Source organism: Pisolithus orientalis (genome assembly GCF_024613125.1).
Source record: "Pisolithus orientalis strain OTSU chromosome Unknown F5J12scaffold_45, whole genome shotgun sequence".
NCBI classification, from domain to species: Eukaryota; Fungi; Basidiomycota; class Agaricomycetes; order Boletales; family Pisolithaceae; genus Pisolithus; species Pisolithus orientalis.
The window spans coordinates 58237-74346 of record NW_026260826.1 but is presented as its reverse complement, the minus strand read 5'-3'; the positions used below and the strand labels follow the sequence as shown (position 1 = coordinate 74346).

Here is a 16110-nt window from a genome sequence, read left to right as displayed (position 1 = left end):
CACCAGAAAAAAAGGGGTAAAGGCAAACGTGAATGCGGAGAGGTTACAAGCAACTCAGATGCCTTGACGTAGTGAAAACGTACGCCTTAGACCTTCGTTCCTAAGTAGTGAACCGCACCGGTGAACCTATTCGGGCAGGTAAGAGCAATATACATAAACATAAGTATAAGCATTCTGTTCCACGAGTGCTGTCCATGACGTGATTCCAGGAAAGTCGACAACACTCCATACACGCCCGATACAAATGTTCAATCATGCTCTTCCAGATCCTCTAAACTGACACCTTCAGGGAGATCGAAACCGGCAGCATGGAGCAATGTAGCGAACTTAGGAGTCACACTCACTTAACTCGTTGGTGTCACATTCGAACCGGACAGAGACGTACCTGGACCTTACAGATCGAGCGGACCTGGTTCAAGTCGTATCCTGGTCTGTCGCTGAGGTCCCCTGCCGGAACGCATTTATACTTGTCTTGCGATGACTACAGGTTGCTTACCACTGTTGTGGTACATGGGGTCGGCAACTGGAAGCATCAGTGTCAGTTAACCCAAACAAGGCCCTGATGTGCATTAGAATCTCACTTGGACCCATACGTTCGAAAAGATGAGTTGCAGGGTATCCTTGTTCATGGAAGGACTTTCCACCAGGAAAACGTGAGTGTTCATATTCATCTGGGAGGGTCGAAAAGGGTACGATATCGCACCTGGTGATCGCTACAGCAGGCAGGGGTGAACCCAACTGTGAGCTCAGGACTGTAGATGGCAGAAATGTTGGCGACAAGCTGTGTCACTTCAGGGGTGCCGATGCTGTAGAAGATATGTAAACGCATGGTGCATAAAGGGCCAACACTCACGACCGTGGGAAACCCAGTTGAGGAGGTTCGCCAGGAGCGCGATACGCAAGCATATCTCCCTGGATCATAAGAATGATATTCGCGCCGCTCTCACGCAGTTCCTCTTTACGAATCATTTCCAGGAGTGTCAATCATCGACGAATCCGTGATGCAGAGAAAAAAGCAACATACTCGCATATGCCTTTGATCCCAATAAACCTTGTTCTTCACCAGCAAAGGCAACTAGTTCGACATTGTTCCTAAAGGTTATACCAGTTTGCTTTATCCGTCGTGCGATATTGAGAATTGAGATTGTCCCTGAACCGTCGTCGTTCCCGCCCGGTGCCTGTGAAGCAGAGAAGATTCGAGGAAACCAATCTGAACGAATTCTTCTGACTTACTCGTTCCATACCGAAAGAACCACGGGAATCATAGTGACCGGAGATAAGCACGGTATCAAGACTCTCCGTCTTAGCATCGTATCGACTGGAATTCAATGTCAGAAAGTTACAGGGTAGACCTCATGTTGATACGGAAGTTTACCAAATGACATTGGGCGCGAAGCCCTCCAAGAATGGCATGAACCTGCACTTTGCGCCCGCATGCTCGAACTGTGTCTTTAACCACTCGCCAGCGACCCTCGAGCCGTGGTGGAACGAATGTCTAGAGGCAATGCCCGACATTCCGTCTTCGTTGGTAAGGTATCGGATGTCCTTGTGCATCTGTTCCACAGAGATCCCATTGACAATGCCTGCGACGAGAGCGTCGAATCGAAGGGAAACGAGGAGATCACGGACGCGCTCGATTGCGGCATCTGGAACGGGGAGGTATGATACAGGCGATGCAGGGATAGGCGAAGCTTTCCAGAACCGAGGTAGACGAGTAGACAGGATATGCGCAGCGCCCTGGTCGGCAACAGCGACAACACCGGAGTTGGTAGTATGATAGACGAGAGAAACTGGGCTAGACTTCTCGCCTTCAAATAGGACGGTCTGTCCGTCAGGATACGTGATATGCTTCTTAGAGAGTAGCCAGTCAACGAAATCTGCAACTTCAGCCTCGTACTTGGGCGTCCGAAGGGACTTGTGGATGGATGACTCCTGTATCCAGACTAGTTGTTGCGGCCCATCCTCTGGCAAGTACAAAGGAACTACTGAGCCCTCGTCAACGGTGTTCGGGAGCAGCTCAAAGCACGAGGAGTCGGGTATCTTGAATACGGACTGCTGGCCGAAGATTCCAAAGAAATTATTCGCAAGACACGGTGGAATGTTGGGGCGAACGTCCGACACACGCAGAATGGCGAGTAGCGCGACGGGTGTCGCTGGGTTCAGAATCATACCGGTAGTGGCAGTTGATGGGTCTGACTAGGATGCGTGGGTACTACAACTTGATTGAAATAACAACATCAAAGTACAAGCATTTCACTTCTTGCCCGTCAAGTCGGCAGTTTCTATCCACTTCTTTGGTACTCCCCTTGATAGCAAAAATTCCACCACAGCCTTGGTCTGCTTCCCCTGTACCAACACTTCCGACCTCACCGGTTTCCCCGGCAAGGGGGACACTGTACAATACTCAGCAGTGGGACCACAGCCTAGAGGTGGACGCACACACCTCCAGTGGCACCTGCACAGATGCGCCTCAGCTCCTCTGCCATCTCTTCAGCTTCCAGCAAGAACGACTCAAAACCGGATATGAGCGTATTCGCCCTCCTACCCTGTCTCGTCTTGGCTACCACAGAGATGGGTTTCAGCTGTCCCTTCCTATTGGGACATGTCACACAAACTCGCAGGGAGTACAGCTGAAAGTACATACCTCATCAGAGGGTCCCGACCTTCTGCTCGTATCTCGTACCAGTTCTGCATCTTTTCCGACAACCTCTGTACCACCTCTTCACGCTTCAAAAATTCCAGACTCTCACCACTCTCATTCTTCCTAGCCAGTGTACTAAGTAAAACCTCGTCCTGGCTGACATTGACATATGACTGATCGTACGCGTTGGTCAACTGGCGATCAGTGATATACTTGATCACCGTCGCCTTCAGCTCCGTGTGCGTATACATGGCTGAAGAGCTGGGACAAGATCAACCATTAGTCCATCATATTTTTCTTCGCCATCACTTACTCAAAACCCCCTTCTGAGAAGAATCTTTCTGACCCGCTCGCTGCGTGTGGTTTCCACAGTTCCTTGATCTCCATTTCATGTACTCGGGCCCTCTCCTCCTCCTCTCTCTTCTCCCGCTTCTCTCCCTTGAGTTGCACATCACGGAGTGACACGTACGGAGTGTGAGACAGCACCTCAGCGTGGGACGCGGAGACACTCATTACGAGAGGTTCCGGTTTCGTGTCCTTGATTGTCAAGATACCCTGCTTGTCTAATATTTTGAGGAAGGCAGCCAAAGACTTATAGGTGGAATGTTTGATGTCTATCAGCGGATACTCCGACGTGCCACCATCATCTCCTGATGCTGTAGGGGGGTTATCTATCTCGGTTACGAGTCTGCGGACAAACGCGGGTCGGTAAGGTAGAATGTGCGACGAGTAGAAAGTGCCCGCTGGTATCGGGAATGATGAGGTTGGCAAGGACTTGAGGGTGCTATGTATTGCTTGCAATACAGCATTGCGTAATATGGTGGACACCTCTGTTCTGCTTGAGCCACATTACAACGGTAATTCAAGTAAAACTCGCCTTCTTTGGAGAGCTGAGGCGCTGGACGATGTTGCTGAACCGAATTCCCGGGTGTCGATTCCACGGGAGGTCCTGCATTGCCTTCCCCCGTACCTTCGGCTTCGTGAACTTCTGCACCCGGTTTGTCCTGTTCAACGACATCTATCTCGGCTGTTTTTCCCTCCTGTCCCTCATTTCTCTCACCGGTTTCTTGTATCTCAACTACCTCCGGAGGATCCGCCTTGTTTCCAATAGCAAATAAACAGTCCTTCCAGCTATGCAGGAGGCGCACTGCTTTCCCCTTCCCTCCAGCTTTCAATTTGTCAAGATCCGCTGCTAGAAGTCCGACTGCCAACGGTGGTCCACGTGTGGTAGGGTAGTCGCTGGTGTATTCTGCGATAGCCACTAGTTGCGGTGGTACCACTGTCTGCGACGAAGGGATCTGGACAACTGTGGAAATTGCGCGTGCGCATGCAGAAAGGTGCGATACGTGCTTACTTACCTCCAGGTATCATGAGATCAGCCCCTCCAACTAGGACAGGTATCACCGAGGCTGGAGTTGTGATACACGGAAGCAAGTCATACTTCTTCCATAGTGTGTATACTAACGCGACGCGTCAGACGGAAAGGATCGTCAGGTGTTTGGTGCCTAAGTGTGAACAACATACCCGTAGGAATGAGCTCGTCCGCGCCCTTTCCAAGGCTAAACCAGAGAGGATCACCATCGGGTGACCAGTACGCGACCTGATAGGGGATCAGAGAACAGAACAAGCCACGCGCTAGACTCAAAGCGATTCACGTACACCCTGCTCATTCATATTTGTCGTGAACTTCTGAGATAGGAGTCCTTCTGGTACGAGAACGTCCCCGATTTCAGGGGATACATTGTACGCCGCTATGACGCGCTGTCTGAGCTTGCGCCTGTCGGAGCTGCGAAGTGGGGCTTTGATGACAATGACATCGGGTAGGTAGGCTGCTTTGGGGCTGGACCGTATCGTGTGACTTACCAGATGTCTTCAGATTAGACAAGGGTTTCTTGAACATCGTATGCAGAGGCTGAAGCAGAGTTCTCCGATTATGGTACGGAAATGTGTGGCAGGCCACGTGCAGAGACGGTCCACGTTGTGCAAGTAATATTACGTCAATTACGAAAAGGTGCCCTCCACAAGGCCCACCCCGCCAGGAGTCCCACGGCGGGTCAACTCAGGTCTCGGGCTTTACGGGGTGGGTGAAAGCCTTCAGGCTGGGCCGCTCATGACCTGAAAGGTGCCAAGATTTCGGCGGCGTCATGCAAAAAAAAAACTGAGGTATACTAGCTTCAGGAAGACGGTTTCTTGATGCGTGGTGATAGGGTGGTATTTTGTTAGAAAACACGATGCTCGTGTTCCCGGCATCCCGCTGAGAGCGCAGGTAAGTATGGGAAAATGAATATCCGTGGTTTGATATGCGCTGGTAAAATTCACGCCCAAAGGTGTCTGGACCCGGTCAAGTATTCCCCGCATGTATTCCGACCAGTGCCGCCGTTTTGAATCTACTCGCTCAGTATAATAATCCGTCGCCCAGGTAAGAAGCGTCCTCAAGTATGGCTTGGACGTTCCACGCAACCCCAATTTGGAGGTCTGGAACACTGCCTCCTCTAGAGCCCATTCGATTCTACCTTGATTGAATCAGATCTCGTCCATGCGGCCCGTTTCATTGAACAAACGTTGCAAGCTAGACAGCAGAGCCACGCGTCGTAACCAGGATCAACACTGAATAACCCTTTAACCGGCCAGCGGTCGCACCAGCTCTGAGGTTGTAATGAACCGCTATTCCAATAGGCTTCGCAGATCTCCGATATTGACAGAGAGCTACGATAGTCTTCTGGTGCTGAGCGTAAGGCCGCTACGGATGAGGTGACCACGCGGCATAGTATCAAGAGGGCCGCGTTCCTCTCTGGCTCCACCCAGCGAAGGGTTACATTCAAACGCTTGAAACAGACTCCCTATGCGCTAACGGTACGCGACATTGCAGAAAGGTGATCCCTAACTCTGTACTGTATCTTACGATAATTTTCAGCGCTCAACCAGCTCAAATCACCTCGCCATCGAGCTCAAGTTCACCATTACAGTTTAAATTAATTCCAAGTGACCCTGCCAATGAGCGTGTTGACCCAGTAGTGGCGGCCTCGCGTAATGGGCTGTTCATCGATATCTTCGAAGCGTATCTTCACCTCCGGACTGAAGATAAGCACAACAGAAGATCCACCGAAGTGGCACATGCCGATCTCTTGGCCTTTGACCACCGTGTCACTGTCGTTGACACTGAGCGCACAAGTCGACACTTCCGCCATACCAACCCCGATGAAGCAAATCAAACCGACAGGCTCGTCTGCCTCAATGAAGATCAGAGCGCGAGTGGCGGAAACGGTAAGCCAGGGCTGAGAACGAATGAGGGCACCGTAGGGATCGCCCGGTTCGAGGTCGTAGTCGCCCTGAGGGGCTCCTTCATCAGGCAGTACAACATAGTGAGAGCCTTCCACTCCATAGGCTTTCTTAATCCTACCGTTGATAGGGCTGCGCCAGCGATGGTAGTCTTGAGGACCAAGGAGCCTTGATAAACCGTTCCCCCGACGAATGGCAAAGCATATTCTTCATTGTCACCGAGCATGTCGTAGAGATGGTCCTTGAGCCAGAACGTGTCGTGAAGTTTAACATTAGTAGCGATTTGGAGGGTGGTCGACTCGCAGGCATTGTGAATGAAATATGGGTCATCAGGAAACCTGACGGGGCGCGCCTGAGGCCGGACCTCTCTGATGAAGGCATCCCACAACTGGAAGCTTTTGTTCTCTGCATTAGGATCAGGACAGACGTAGGTCTGCTCGAAGGACAGTGGACCCAGGCCAGACGTGAGGATTTCCATGACCTTCGGATTGAACCATCCATCCTCCCCAGTGTTAAGCGTAGAGTTGGACCCAGGGCTGTGAAGGTATTTGCCCCAACAGTTCAGCAAATGATTAAGCGCTTCATTGAATTCTTCATACGGAACAAGTCGTAGGCTGCAGAAGTGTTGCTGAGCATATCGAAGACGAGGTACGCTGGTACGTAACTAGTTCCCCGATGATGGTATCATCGGTGCGCCTCGCCTGGTAAAAATTTTTGGGGCTCGTGAACAATGACATCAAGCATATGCAAGAGGGTGTCAAAGTCTGTCACGACATTGGCAGGGTCAACCCACTAAGAAAGAGTCAGTTTGCATAGCGTGGTCATGATGGTTGCGAGGACACACCTTGAGGTCGGTGTTTACTTGGAGAAGATTTCGCCGAAAAGCTTTTTCATGGTGGGATGTTTATTGATAGGGTGGGCAAACTGCTGAACAGGCTTGCTATGCTTGTGCTCAGCGCCAGTCTGGCGGCTGAGCTGGTGACGTGCATCGCTGATCTTTGTCCCAAGGAAAGCGTTGTAATTTTCCGGGTTGCGAAGCAGCCATCCGTGGTGGCGAGAACGCGATATGACAGGCATTTCAAGCATTGTGGCAAAGATAGGTTGCGCTAGTTAGAGAAAATCGAGTTCTGAGATGAGGGCTGGTGTGGCTCAGCCATTGAACAAACGCCAAGTATATATACGCAAACTTTGGTTGAAAGGTTTGAAAAATTTGGTCGTTTCCAATTGCCCCGAAACATGCCCTCGCGTTTGCAGTGGAGGGCCATGTAGAAGCCCCATGGTTTGAACCTGGTTACAAATGTAAATGCGAAATGACACTCCAGTGCAAAAAAAGACTCTGGCATGACAACAAGGCAAGTTTTTGGTGTCCTTCCGAGACATGTCAAGCCACATAACCACGCTCGTTCTCCGTGCAGGCTAACGTCCCAATCGGAAGTTCTACGACTTCCGTCTGCGTTACGATGGTCGAGAAGGCTTAGTTAGATACGCTAGGTGATCGAAAGCATTTTTAGGTGTGGCGGAGCAATACGACGTTTGGCGGGTGCGACATGTCAACGCAGGGATCATCAGAGGTATGGTGTCCAAGAGTGAACCACATACCTGTAGAATGATCTCGTCCGCACCCATTCCGGCGCTGAGCCAGGAAGGATCACCAGTATGTGACCTGATAGGGGATCAAAGAACAGAACGGCCACACGCTAGACTCAGAGCGATTCACGTCCACCCTGTTCATTCATATTTGGCATAAACTTCTGAGGTATGAGTCCTTCTGGAAAGAGAACGTCCCCGATTTCGGGGGATACATCATTGTACGCCGCTATGACGTGATGTTTGAGCTTGCCCTGCTGGAGTTGCAAAGTGGGCGCTTTGATGGCATCGAGTAGGCATATTGCGTGGCTTATTAAATCACGTGCCTTCAGATTGGACGAGGGTTTCTTAAACATCGCATGCAGACTCCACGGAGGTTGAATTTGAGGGACTGGGGCTACGTGGACCCATGATTTGCGGGTTAAATATGGTAATACCCAAACCTAGAAGCGTTAATAGTTGCGAAATTTAACAACCAATTTTTCCCACACCGTCCGTCCCAAAGTACATGCATTGAAGTGCGATCACATACAGGGAGAAGTTAATAGATATGCTTCCGCCGCAGTAACTTATGTGAAACAATACTTGGGAATCCGAAACTTTTCTTTCAAACTAATGGTACACAAGTACAGACTGGTGGCTGTGGCTGATTCTAGATATCGAGGACCACCTGGGGAAGCTTCACCTTATACACATATGGCTGCTTGAGGTATTCTTCCCACAGAGCATGCGACCTGTCGGATTGGTTGGCGTCTGGCCAGGGACCATTAATGAGTCGCCTACTCACTGAGAATTGAATATCTCCGAAAATAAGGCCTTGAGAGCTTCAAAAAGTCCTGCAACTGCTAACCCGGCAATAATTCCCCCAGCGAGGCCAAACAGCATGATCGTAAGCGTGGCAGCCTCTCCGAAGAGCGAAGCTGCCAAAGCCTCCGCAGCGGCAGCCCCCACCCATACGCCCAAAAATTCTGCCCCATCGCCGAGTACTTCCACCACTTTAGACGTGAAGTCTGCTTGGGAATCAACGATATCGTAAACGAGGAGGCCGAGCGTCGCGATGATCACCGTCCAGCCGATTGCCCCTTCGGCCTTGAAAATGAGGTCATGCGTGAAATTGCTCCGCCCCGAATTCTCGACGACCTTGGCGAATAGGAGGGCCTGTGAGGACCAGCATGTATAATATTAGCAGGTGGGATAGACTTTGGCGATCTTCGAAACACACCCGCTCGGATTCGCCCAGTTGCTTGAGCGTCTTCTCCGGATAGAGCTGGTTACGACAGAAATTGAGAAGGGACGCAAAGTTGGGTCCCTCTTTGTCAAAAATGGACTTCATCACGCCATCGAACCACTGGTTGCTAGCGGAAGTCTTCGCCAGAAATGCCCGCCGGGCAGCGTTTCTAACCGCGACAGCACGTTCTGCAGCGAGTTTAGCGTCGTTACTTAGGGCAGCGGCATATCCCTTGGCATAGGACCTTGCAGAAAGTATGAATTCAACAAAATAAAGAAATCATGGCAGTTGTCACTGGTCAGAGCTACTCACGCGATGCTGCTGATGTATTCAGCCCGGGCATTCGAATTCTTGATGGAAAGCAGAGCAAAGCGTGTAAAAAGGCGCAGCGTCTTGTACGCAAAGGAAGCGTGATACGGGTCATTCAACTCCTAATTTCTGGTCAGTAGACCATCTCGGTTGTGGACTTGTTCACCTCTGAAGTGGCGCCCGCTTCGGCTGCCTTCCCTGCCTCACAGGCGTCAACAACCGCTTTAAGTCCGTTTTCCTTTGACTCGTAGAACCAGTTGCGCTCCAGAGAAGACTTGTATTGACGATAGCGCAATGCCAGGTCCTCCGCATCTGCGAGAGTATTTGCTGCTTCCAGCAGCTTGTCGTAGCTTGGGCAAGGGATATCGTCGTGTACGGTGGTATCGTCGTCAGAAGACATTTTCTTTGACCTACGTGATTGAGAGGTAAAGCCTGCTGAGCAGCCTCGATCAGGTTCAACTTATTAGAATCACAATACCCTACATCAGCTGACATCGGTTCTCAGTCCCCGGTTTGCAATCATAGTAGATGGGGTCGGTATTGTTCATCCCGAGTCGGCGGAAACCGTAATTGTAGAGGGTATGACCAGATCTAGTCTTGGATCCTTCCATTCATCACGTCGGATGCGAAGTATTCACCCCCTGGCTTCTATGGAACCACTTGCATTAGAATCCCAAAGAATTCCAGGACGCAGAAGCGGGTCCTGTTCTGTAAGGACTTGGTGACGGCCCGAGAAGATGGCCGGCAGGAAAAACTCGCCATCATTTGATGCGTATCGTAAGGGTGTGGCCAGCTCCCAAACCCAGGATGTGAATATTTTGCGGATCTGATAATCTGATTATGCTGAGAATAATTACAAAGTGATGGTACACTGGCCCTCTGGGCAACCCAGGACATGGACATTTCGCACCTCCGGAATTCTGCGAGAAGGGAATGTTGGAAACGAGACTACTATCACGAAGAAATTTACTTACATAGGTAAGAAAGAAAAAGAAAAAAAGTTACATATATACATACATCCTCCTGGTGGATGGCAAACACCCAAAACGAAAAGCACACATTCCTACATTTCCATATCGGGCAGAGCTCATGACACGCTCACAAATATTTTGCTAACTGACATTATTCTCGCAAACCGCTGTAATGTTGCTGTCGAACTGAACTCAGCTCGAGGTGGATGGAAGTGCCGACTTCAGCCCACTTTGATATTTCCAAACTGGGATGAATTGCACTTTGTTCACCTCACGAAGTCGCCCAGAGTGTGCATATCAGCTTACACCGCACTAGTATGCGTCTCCTGTGTATATAGGTGAATATACGTGCATTCGCAGTTATAACTTGTATATGAGCCTGGAGCAAAGCAAATTTTTGGGTGTTTGCCACCCCAGGAGGATGGATGTATGGGTGTAACTTTTTTCTTTTTCTTTCTTACCTATGTAAGTATATTGCTTCGTGATAGTAGTCTCGTTTCCAACATTCCCTTCTTGCAGAATTCCGGAGGTGCAAAATGACCATCTCCTGGATTGCCCAGAGGGCCAGTGTGCCATCACTTTGCAATTATTCTCAGCATTAGCGGCATAATCAGATTATCAGATCCAAATAGTATTCACATCCTGGCCGTGTACTTCAACCAGTCTCGTTCCTGTTCGGTTTGCGAACCATGGGAGGTGGGTTCATGGGGTGGTATTGCTTCAGTGGGGGTCTTACTAACATAATCATAATGCGAAGTATCGTCCCCGGGCTGTAATATCAGAAAAACCTTTTTGGCATTCCCATTAGATGGAGCCCCGGCCTCAAATGTGCCACCGGCTTGCAACAATACCCGAAAATGCTTCCAAGTTGCAATTCTGTTCCAGTTCCGGTTGTAAGAAGGCCTGGGGGGTGGTGTTGCTTCAGCGAGGGTCGTAATTGCACGAAGTAAGTCCCAGATCTTTCTATACACTGTGGATGCGAAGTATCCACGCCTTGGTTGTGTACTTCCGAGTTCCGACCCTATTCCTGTTCGGTAGTTGTAGCGCATAGTAGGTGGGGCCCCGCAGTGTGGTATTGCTTCAACGGAGGCCGTAATTACACAACGTATGTAAGTCCGAGATCCTTCTATACATCATGGATGCGAAGTATTTACGCCCTGGTTGCATACTTCCAAGTTCCAAGTCCCAATCCTGTTTCTGTTCGGTTTGCAGTACACAGCAGATGAGGGCCGGGCTTCAGGGTGCTTCAACGGGAGACGTAATTGCACAAGGTGTGTAAGTCCAAGATCCTTCCATACATCACGGATGCGAAGCATTTTCGCCCTGGTTGCGCACTTCCAAGTTCTAATCCTGTTCCTGTTCGGTTTGCAATATACAGTAGATTCGGGCCCTGCGGAGCGGTGTTGCTTCAAATGGGGTCGTAATTGCACGAGGCAAGTTCCAAACCATTTCATGTGTCATGGGTGCGAAGTATTCACGCCCTGGCGGTGTGCTTCCAATCCTGTTCCTGTTCGGTTCGTAATACATAGTAGATGGGGCCCCGTGGGGGCTTCAACGGGGACCGTGATTGCACAAGGTAAGACCAGATCTAATCCCAGATCCTTCCGCACATCACGGATGCGAAGTATTCACGCCTGTGTACTGTGTAGTACCCAGGGGTGGTCCTTCGCGGTCTCGCGGCGGCGCGATTCGATATAAAGAGTGGACCACTTCTCCACAAGAGCCAGTGAACTCTCAAGACTGAGTCAGTCCCGACTTTACTTCACTTCGACCAAGAAACAGAAAGATGAACTTCGGCATTCCGATCACCAATGACTTCCTTCGCACCCTCCCAGAATACAAGGGCAAATCCGACAGTCAGCTGACTGCGCAGGACCGTAGCAAAGTCGCCATGCAGCAAAGGGACGTGTACGTCAGTGAGGCCGTCAAGCGTCTCGACTTGCTCAAGAGTGATTACGGAAATGGCGTTAGGTGAGTCGATTGCTAGTTGATCCACTGTCATTTTCCGAGTGGGCAGTTGTACTCATTGCTGTGCATCACGGTGTTGTCAGTACGCTATGCCGCTTCTATAATGCCAGCGGCGACCCGATCAAGGTCAATTTCGACCACAGCTGGCGCGGCTCCTTTTACAAAGACTCGCCTCCATCTGTCGTAGAGAACGGCCAATGGACGACATTCATCCACGTCCATCCCACGGCCCAGGCTGTTGGCAGTGCAGGCGCGGTGATCTACCGCACGACCGAGAACACTGATATCTTCATTGGGTGGCAAAACCCTTGGAATACAGCTTATGACCCTACGTGCTGGGCGGAGTCAAAGGAGAAGGATCATTGGTGGGCGGTGGGTTCGGAGAGTTACATGCTGCATTTGCTGGACGACAAAGCGAATAATCGGCATGAGGACTCTGAGTACGGTTACAAGGCAAGTTCTTTCTTCTGTCCTTTCGCGACATGTCACTCATGATTCTGCCGTCATTGCGCATACAGGTTAGCGTCCAGATCGGAAGTTCTACGACCTCCGAATGCATTGCGATGATCGAGAAGATTTAGTTGGATGTGGTAGAAGGTTTCTGAGGAGTGGTGGAAAGCGTATTAAATTAGTAGAGGAGTAAAATCGGCTGCCAGCATCAACGTGGCGTGTTGAATTATTTACTCACCAAAGAATTGCTTGTCCTCAACCTGTGCTGCAAATTTGCAAATAGAGTCCACGTGGTTCAATAGTAAAGAGCTAGTTAGCAAGGAAATGGGAAACGTCCGGATCACCAAGCATACCAGAAAGGATGAATTAGTAACACATCGCACCGCATATCATGTCCTCAGGCCTTGTGAGCCACTCCAGCCTCCGGCTTAGGTACCATTGGGACAACCCCCTGAAAGCGGTGCAGCTGCTGCGCGCATGTGAACTGGAGCTAATGTGAAAGGTAGCTTCTGAGTAGCATTGGGATTTCTGTACCCATACAAATCATACCCATCTTTTAGAAGTTCACTTACCTTTGGTTCCACTTCACGACGAGCGCCGAGTGGTTGTCGACAACGAGGCTGGTCCATCGTGTACACGCAAAGAGACGGGTCATCGATCATCACCAACTTCCCGACTTCCTGCATCCAGTTCATCGAATAGAGATTCTCGAAGAAAATCTCCCTACAGGGTAGGGGTAACATCAAGTATGCGTGTTGGGAGTGGCTCGTGCTCTTTAATGCATTCTTGCAACCACATCTTTACCGGTTCGTAGCCTGCGCCCGACCTACATTGGTATTCATGTCCAGACACTCACTGATGTCTCTGAACATGGTGCTTGTCTTCGTATTGGAGAAGTGATGACGAAGCCCTACCGATACTCGCAAAAAAGCCGAAATGAAGCCGAGGAGGCAGTGTGTTTGGAGCTGCGCCGGCTAAAAGGGATGTCAATTGAGTTTTGCTGTGAGCGGGTGCACAGGGAGTAATTTGCCATGATCAATCCCGCATCAACCGAGGAACTTCCACATTGCCATCGTCCGAGTAAAAAAAAACATCTGATGAACTCAAAGCAATAACCATAACAGATTTCGAGAGCATTCTAAGTTATCCACTGCTCTGACGCGATGTTTCGGCTTTAGCGTCTTATTCGTGTGCGCTAGTGTGCGTCGGCCTTAAAAAGGTACGAGATTTGTGGTCGCATGGGAACCCTCGTCTTTATTACGAGCGTAACGCCCCTGCTGACTGCGGGTGGCGAGTACCGAATGAAACCGCGTCCAGCTGAGCTTCGTCAATTACACTGTCATTACTGTAAACTGATGGTTGCTGTTGCAGATATGAATTGAACTCGGGGGGGCCTCACCATCTTCGCTCTTCTGCAAGGTCCAGGAACCGCAGTTATAGGCCCACTTTGGCTATTTTAACAAGCACCACCGGTTGTTAAACTGATGCGATGTTTCAGCTTTTGCGCCGCCCAATGATTGGGAGAATTAACACTTCAAACAATACCCGAGAAGATTGTCATCTACCAGGTTAGCCAGCTCACTGAGCGCGTGCTTCTGCGGAGCTGCAATCCGGGCCCGTATACCTGCAGAGTGGAGCTGAATGCAATCAGCAAAAGCATAAATCCGATTACCATTTCTCAACGAGACCCGAGAAGCGCGCATGCATACACAATACCGGTGAGATTCAAGCGCGGTTCAACGCGCCTGAACGGTTTCGACCATTACGCTAGTCGTTCTATGGCCACATCATCAACCAGGTTCTTCCAGTGGTGATAAGCGTATTTCCACCGAAACCCAAAGCGACCTGTTTAGACAGCGGCCAGTAGTAAATACCGCCGCAAGAAGTACTGCACACACTTACTGAGTCCGCATTATCTGCCTATCGCGTTTTCTTTGGAATGTGTACTGCAACAAATGGTGGAAGCAGGTAGGCAAAGAAAACTCAAACCTACAAGGAAGCCTGAAGGCCATCATGGTTCTCGAGATACCAACACACGTGTTTTCGAACCTCCCGTAACTGGTACAGAACACGCTGCTACAAGTGTCCCAGTGGCGATTAAAACTGCAGCACCAAGTCCTGTCAAAGTGCCTTAACGGAGATACATGCAAAGCTATGCCAATAAGTAGCTGAAAATGAAAAAAAAAAAAGCATGTTAAGAACCATACCACGATCGTAAAACTCTATGCCTGCTGAAACAGCTACTACGGCTAACACACACCTAGCGAAGAGAAGAGTATACCTGGAAAACGGAGTACGGTGGCAACATGTTTAGAAGAAAGCCTCTGATTATCGTGAAAATCTGCACTGCACATCAGAATGTTGGATACTGGTACAGAAATGAACGTACCACATTCGCTCTATTATTCTGATAATGTCCGGCATAGAAGGGCGCTGCCAAGGATCACGGGCCCAGCAGAGACAGCATAGATTCCACCAAGTGTCAGTCATGCGGAAACATGTAGCTGGACCGCTGGGTCTATCTGGCTGTCCGTCCATAATCCGACCAATGACCGCCCGCAGTCCAGAAATGTAGTAGAAAGGCGGTTGTCTGGTGAATAGTTCCTGGATCAGGGACGGCTAAGCTTAAGGTCCGAGAAATTGGGGCGCGAATGAGGACATACCAATATTGTCATGCCAAGTGTCCAAATATCGCCTTGTATGCTGACTTCTCCGTAACTTTCCATACTCTCTGGCGCCATCCATCTTATGCTGCGCCCACCGGGCGCTGAGATGGCGGCGTTTTGATCAAACTCAGCATCGACTAGGGATGAAACACCATAGTCGGTAATCATAGCCTGACCGTCCTCAGAGACCATGACATTGTGCTGAATGGTAAATGCATCAAGGAAGGTGTCATGCATCAGCGGATTGCGACTTACGCCTCTGAGATCACCATGGATTATTTTACGGCCGTGGAGGTAATCTAGCCCACTTGCAATGCCTATAAGCTAGCAATCACACATCTGAGACAAGGAACTATTTCATGCAGAATGCAACTCACCAGGGGACGCGGATCTACTGCTTGGTTCTGCACATAGTCGAATGCGTTTCCTTTTGCCGCCCATTCACTTACAAGTGAAATTGTGTAGTCGAACTGAGTGGTCATGCCCAGCAAAGGAAGGATGTTTCGGTGATGCAGGTTCTTCCATAAAGCCACCTCGCGGTAGATACGCTGCAAAGTAATAGTGAGTTTGCAAAATGTTGCCGAAGTAAATGCCTTTACCTTGAGGGCCTGCTCGCTGGTGGGAGGACCGAAACGAAATACTTTGATGGCAACTTTCCTGCCCGACAAACGGAGGTTACCTGGGTAAACTAGGGCTCTAGTGCCTCGCAGAGGGACCAGGGAAATATCTCGGTCAACTTGGTTGTTGAGGTCAAGTTTCCAAGGGATTCGTAACATCGTATAACCAGTCGTTGAGTGTTGAAAAGCAGCTACCACCTCGCACGGTTCCACTATTTATCTTGTGGAGGGTAGATGGAGCGTGGTCGTGGATTGAACCACTGGATGAGGGTCTGTGTGACGTTACTAGGCCAACAGCCGACTTTCCTGCGAGAGGCACCCGAGTCTTTCGCTCAGCGAAAACTTCTCAGGCTAATCTACATGGGAAAGATCCAGCTCGGAAGTCTGTTGCATC

General features: G+C 50.0%; 6 protein-coding genes across 6 annotated transcripts; 1 reads left to right on the top strand and 5 right to left on the bottom strand.

The window, feature by feature from the left end:
* Window positions 1–84: 84 nt before the first annotated feature.
* On the bottom strand, window positions 85–2206 carry F5J12DRAFT_747145 (Zn-dependent exopeptidase). The gene is made up of 9 exons (XM_051742087.1): window positions 1376–2206; window positions 1234–1318; window positions 1025–1178; window positions 854–956; window positions 704–806; window positions 582–636; window positions 497–523; window positions 386–447; window positions 85–326 (listed from the first exon to the last, which is right to left on the bottom strand). The coding sequence occupies exons 1-9, from the start codon at window positions 2167–2169 to the stop codon at window positions 249–251; spliced, it is 1461 nt and encodes a 486-aa protein (XP_051595950.1). The 5' UTR covers window positions 2170–2206; the 3' UTR covers window positions 85–248.
* F5J12DRAFT_858040 (uncharacterized protein) lies at window positions 2193–4597 on the bottom strand. The gene is made up of 9 exons (XM_051746753.1): window positions 4505–4597; window positions 4301–4440; window positions 4166–4241; window positions 4000–4101; window positions 3519–3947; window positions 2955–3471; window positions 2645–2902; window positions 2444–2592; window positions 2193–2393 (listed from the first exon to the last, which is right to left on the bottom strand). Exons 1-9 carry the CDS (start codon window positions 4539–4541, stop codon window positions 2254–2256), a joined length of 1848 nt encoding a protein of 615 aa, XP_051595949.1. The 5' UTR covers window positions 4542–4597; the 3' UTR covers window positions 2193–2253.
* An 869-nt stretch (window positions 4598–5466) lies between these two features.
* On the bottom strand, window positions 5467–7006 carry F5J12DRAFT_922574 (phosphatidylserine decarboxylase; the record flags this gene model as incomplete). The annotated part of the gene is made up of 4 exons (XM_051749319.1): window positions 5467–6030; window positions 6099–6499; window positions 6520–6584; window positions 6783–7006. 4 exons carry the CDS (start codon window positions 7004–7006, stop codon window positions 5614–5616), a joined length of 1107 nt encoding a protein of 368 aa, XP_051595948.1. The 3' UTR covers window positions 5467–5613.
* A 1153-nt stretch (window positions 7007–8159) lies between these two features.
* On the bottom strand, window positions 8160–9444 carry F5J12DRAFT_896899 (uncharacterized protein; the record flags this gene model as incomplete). The annotated part of the gene is made up of 5 exons (XM_051747980.1): window positions 8160–8241; window positions 8295–8665; window positions 8730–8979; window positions 9048–9166; window positions 9211–9444. 5 exons carry the CDS (start codon window positions 9442–9444, stop codon window positions 8160–8162), a joined length of 1056 nt encoding a protein of 351 aa, XP_051595947.1.
* A 2140-nt stretch (window positions 9445–11584) lies between these two features.
* On the top strand, window positions 11585–12733 carry F5J12DRAFT_421798 (uncharacterized protein). The gene is made up of 4 exons (XM_051739347.1): window positions 11585–11591; window positions 11665–11986; window positions 12067–12436; window positions 12502–12733. Exons 2-4 carry the CDS (start codon window positions 11802–11804, stop codon window positions 12562–12564), a joined length of 618 nt encoding a protein of 205 aa, XP_051595946.1. The 5' UTR covers window positions 11585–11591; window positions 11665–11801; the 3' UTR covers window positions 12565–12733.
* Window positions 12734–14510: 1777 nt separating this feature from the next.
* F5J12DRAFT_421737 (kinase-like domain-containing protein) lies at window positions 14511–16043 on the bottom strand. Its single transcript, XM_051739346.1, has 6 exons — window positions 15699–16043; window positions 15477–15647; window positions 15355–15423; window positions 15097–15300; window positions 14823–15037; window positions 14511–14774 (listed from the first exon to the last, which is right to left on the bottom strand). Coding segments are annotated over exons 1-6 (837 nt in total). The 5' UTR covers window positions 15876–16043; the 3' UTR covers window positions 14511–14773.
* Window positions 16044–16110: the final 67 nt, after the last annotated feature.

Excerpts from the sequence above, each read along its gene's own strand:
- F5J12DRAFT_747145 (XM_051742087.1), bottom strand. The coding sequence starts at position 2,169 with ATGATTCTGAACCCAGCGACACCCGTCGCGCTACTCGCCATTCTGCGT. Across the intron at positions 1,179-1,233 it reads GTTCTTTCGGTATGGAACGA|GCACCGGGCGGGAACGACGA; the intron begins GTAAGTCAGAAG and ends TCTGCTTCACAG. Across the intron at positions 524-581 it reads TTTCGAACGTATGGGTCCAA|TTGCCGACCCCATGTACCAC; the intron begins GTGAGATTCTAA and ends TGATGCTTCCAG.
- F5J12DRAFT_858040 (XM_051746753.1), bottom strand. The coding sequence starts at position 4,541 with ATGTTCAAGAAACCCTTGTCTAATCTGAAGACATCTG. Across the intron at positions 3,948-3,999 it reads TGATCTCATGATACCTGGAG|TTGTCCAGATCCCTTCGTCG; the intron begins GTAAGTAAGCAC and ends CAATTTCCACAG. Across the intron at positions 2,593-2,644 it reads GGTCGGGACCCTCTGATGAG|GAAGGGACAGCTGAAACCCA; the intron begins GTATGTACTTTC and ends ATGTCCCAATAG.
- F5J12DRAFT_421798 (XM_051739347.1), top strand. The coding sequence starts at position 11,802 with ATGAACTTCGGCATTCCGATCACCAATGACTTCCTTCGCACCCTCCCA. Across the intron at positions 11,987-12,066 it reads GATTACGGAAATGGCGTTAG|TACGCTATGCCGCTTCTATA; the intron begins GTGAGTCGATTG and ends CGGTGTTGTCAG. Across the intron at positions 12,437-12,501 it reads ACTCTGAGTACGGTTACAAG|GTTAGCGTCCAGATCGGAAG; the intron begins GCAAGTTCTTTC and ends TTGCGCATACAG.
- F5J12DRAFT_421737 (XM_051739346.1), bottom strand. The coding sequence starts at position 15,875 with ATGTTACGAATCCCTTGGAAACTTGACCTCAACAACCAAGTTGACCGA. Across the intron at positions 15,301-15,354 it reads TCCATGGTGATCTCAGAGGC|CACAATGTCATGGTCTCTGA; the intron begins GTAAGTCGCAAT and ends TTTACCATTCAG. Across the intron at positions 15,038-15,096 it reads CACTTGGCATGACAATATTG|GAACTATTCACCAGACAACC; the intron begins GTATGTCCTCAT and ends TCCCTGATCCAG.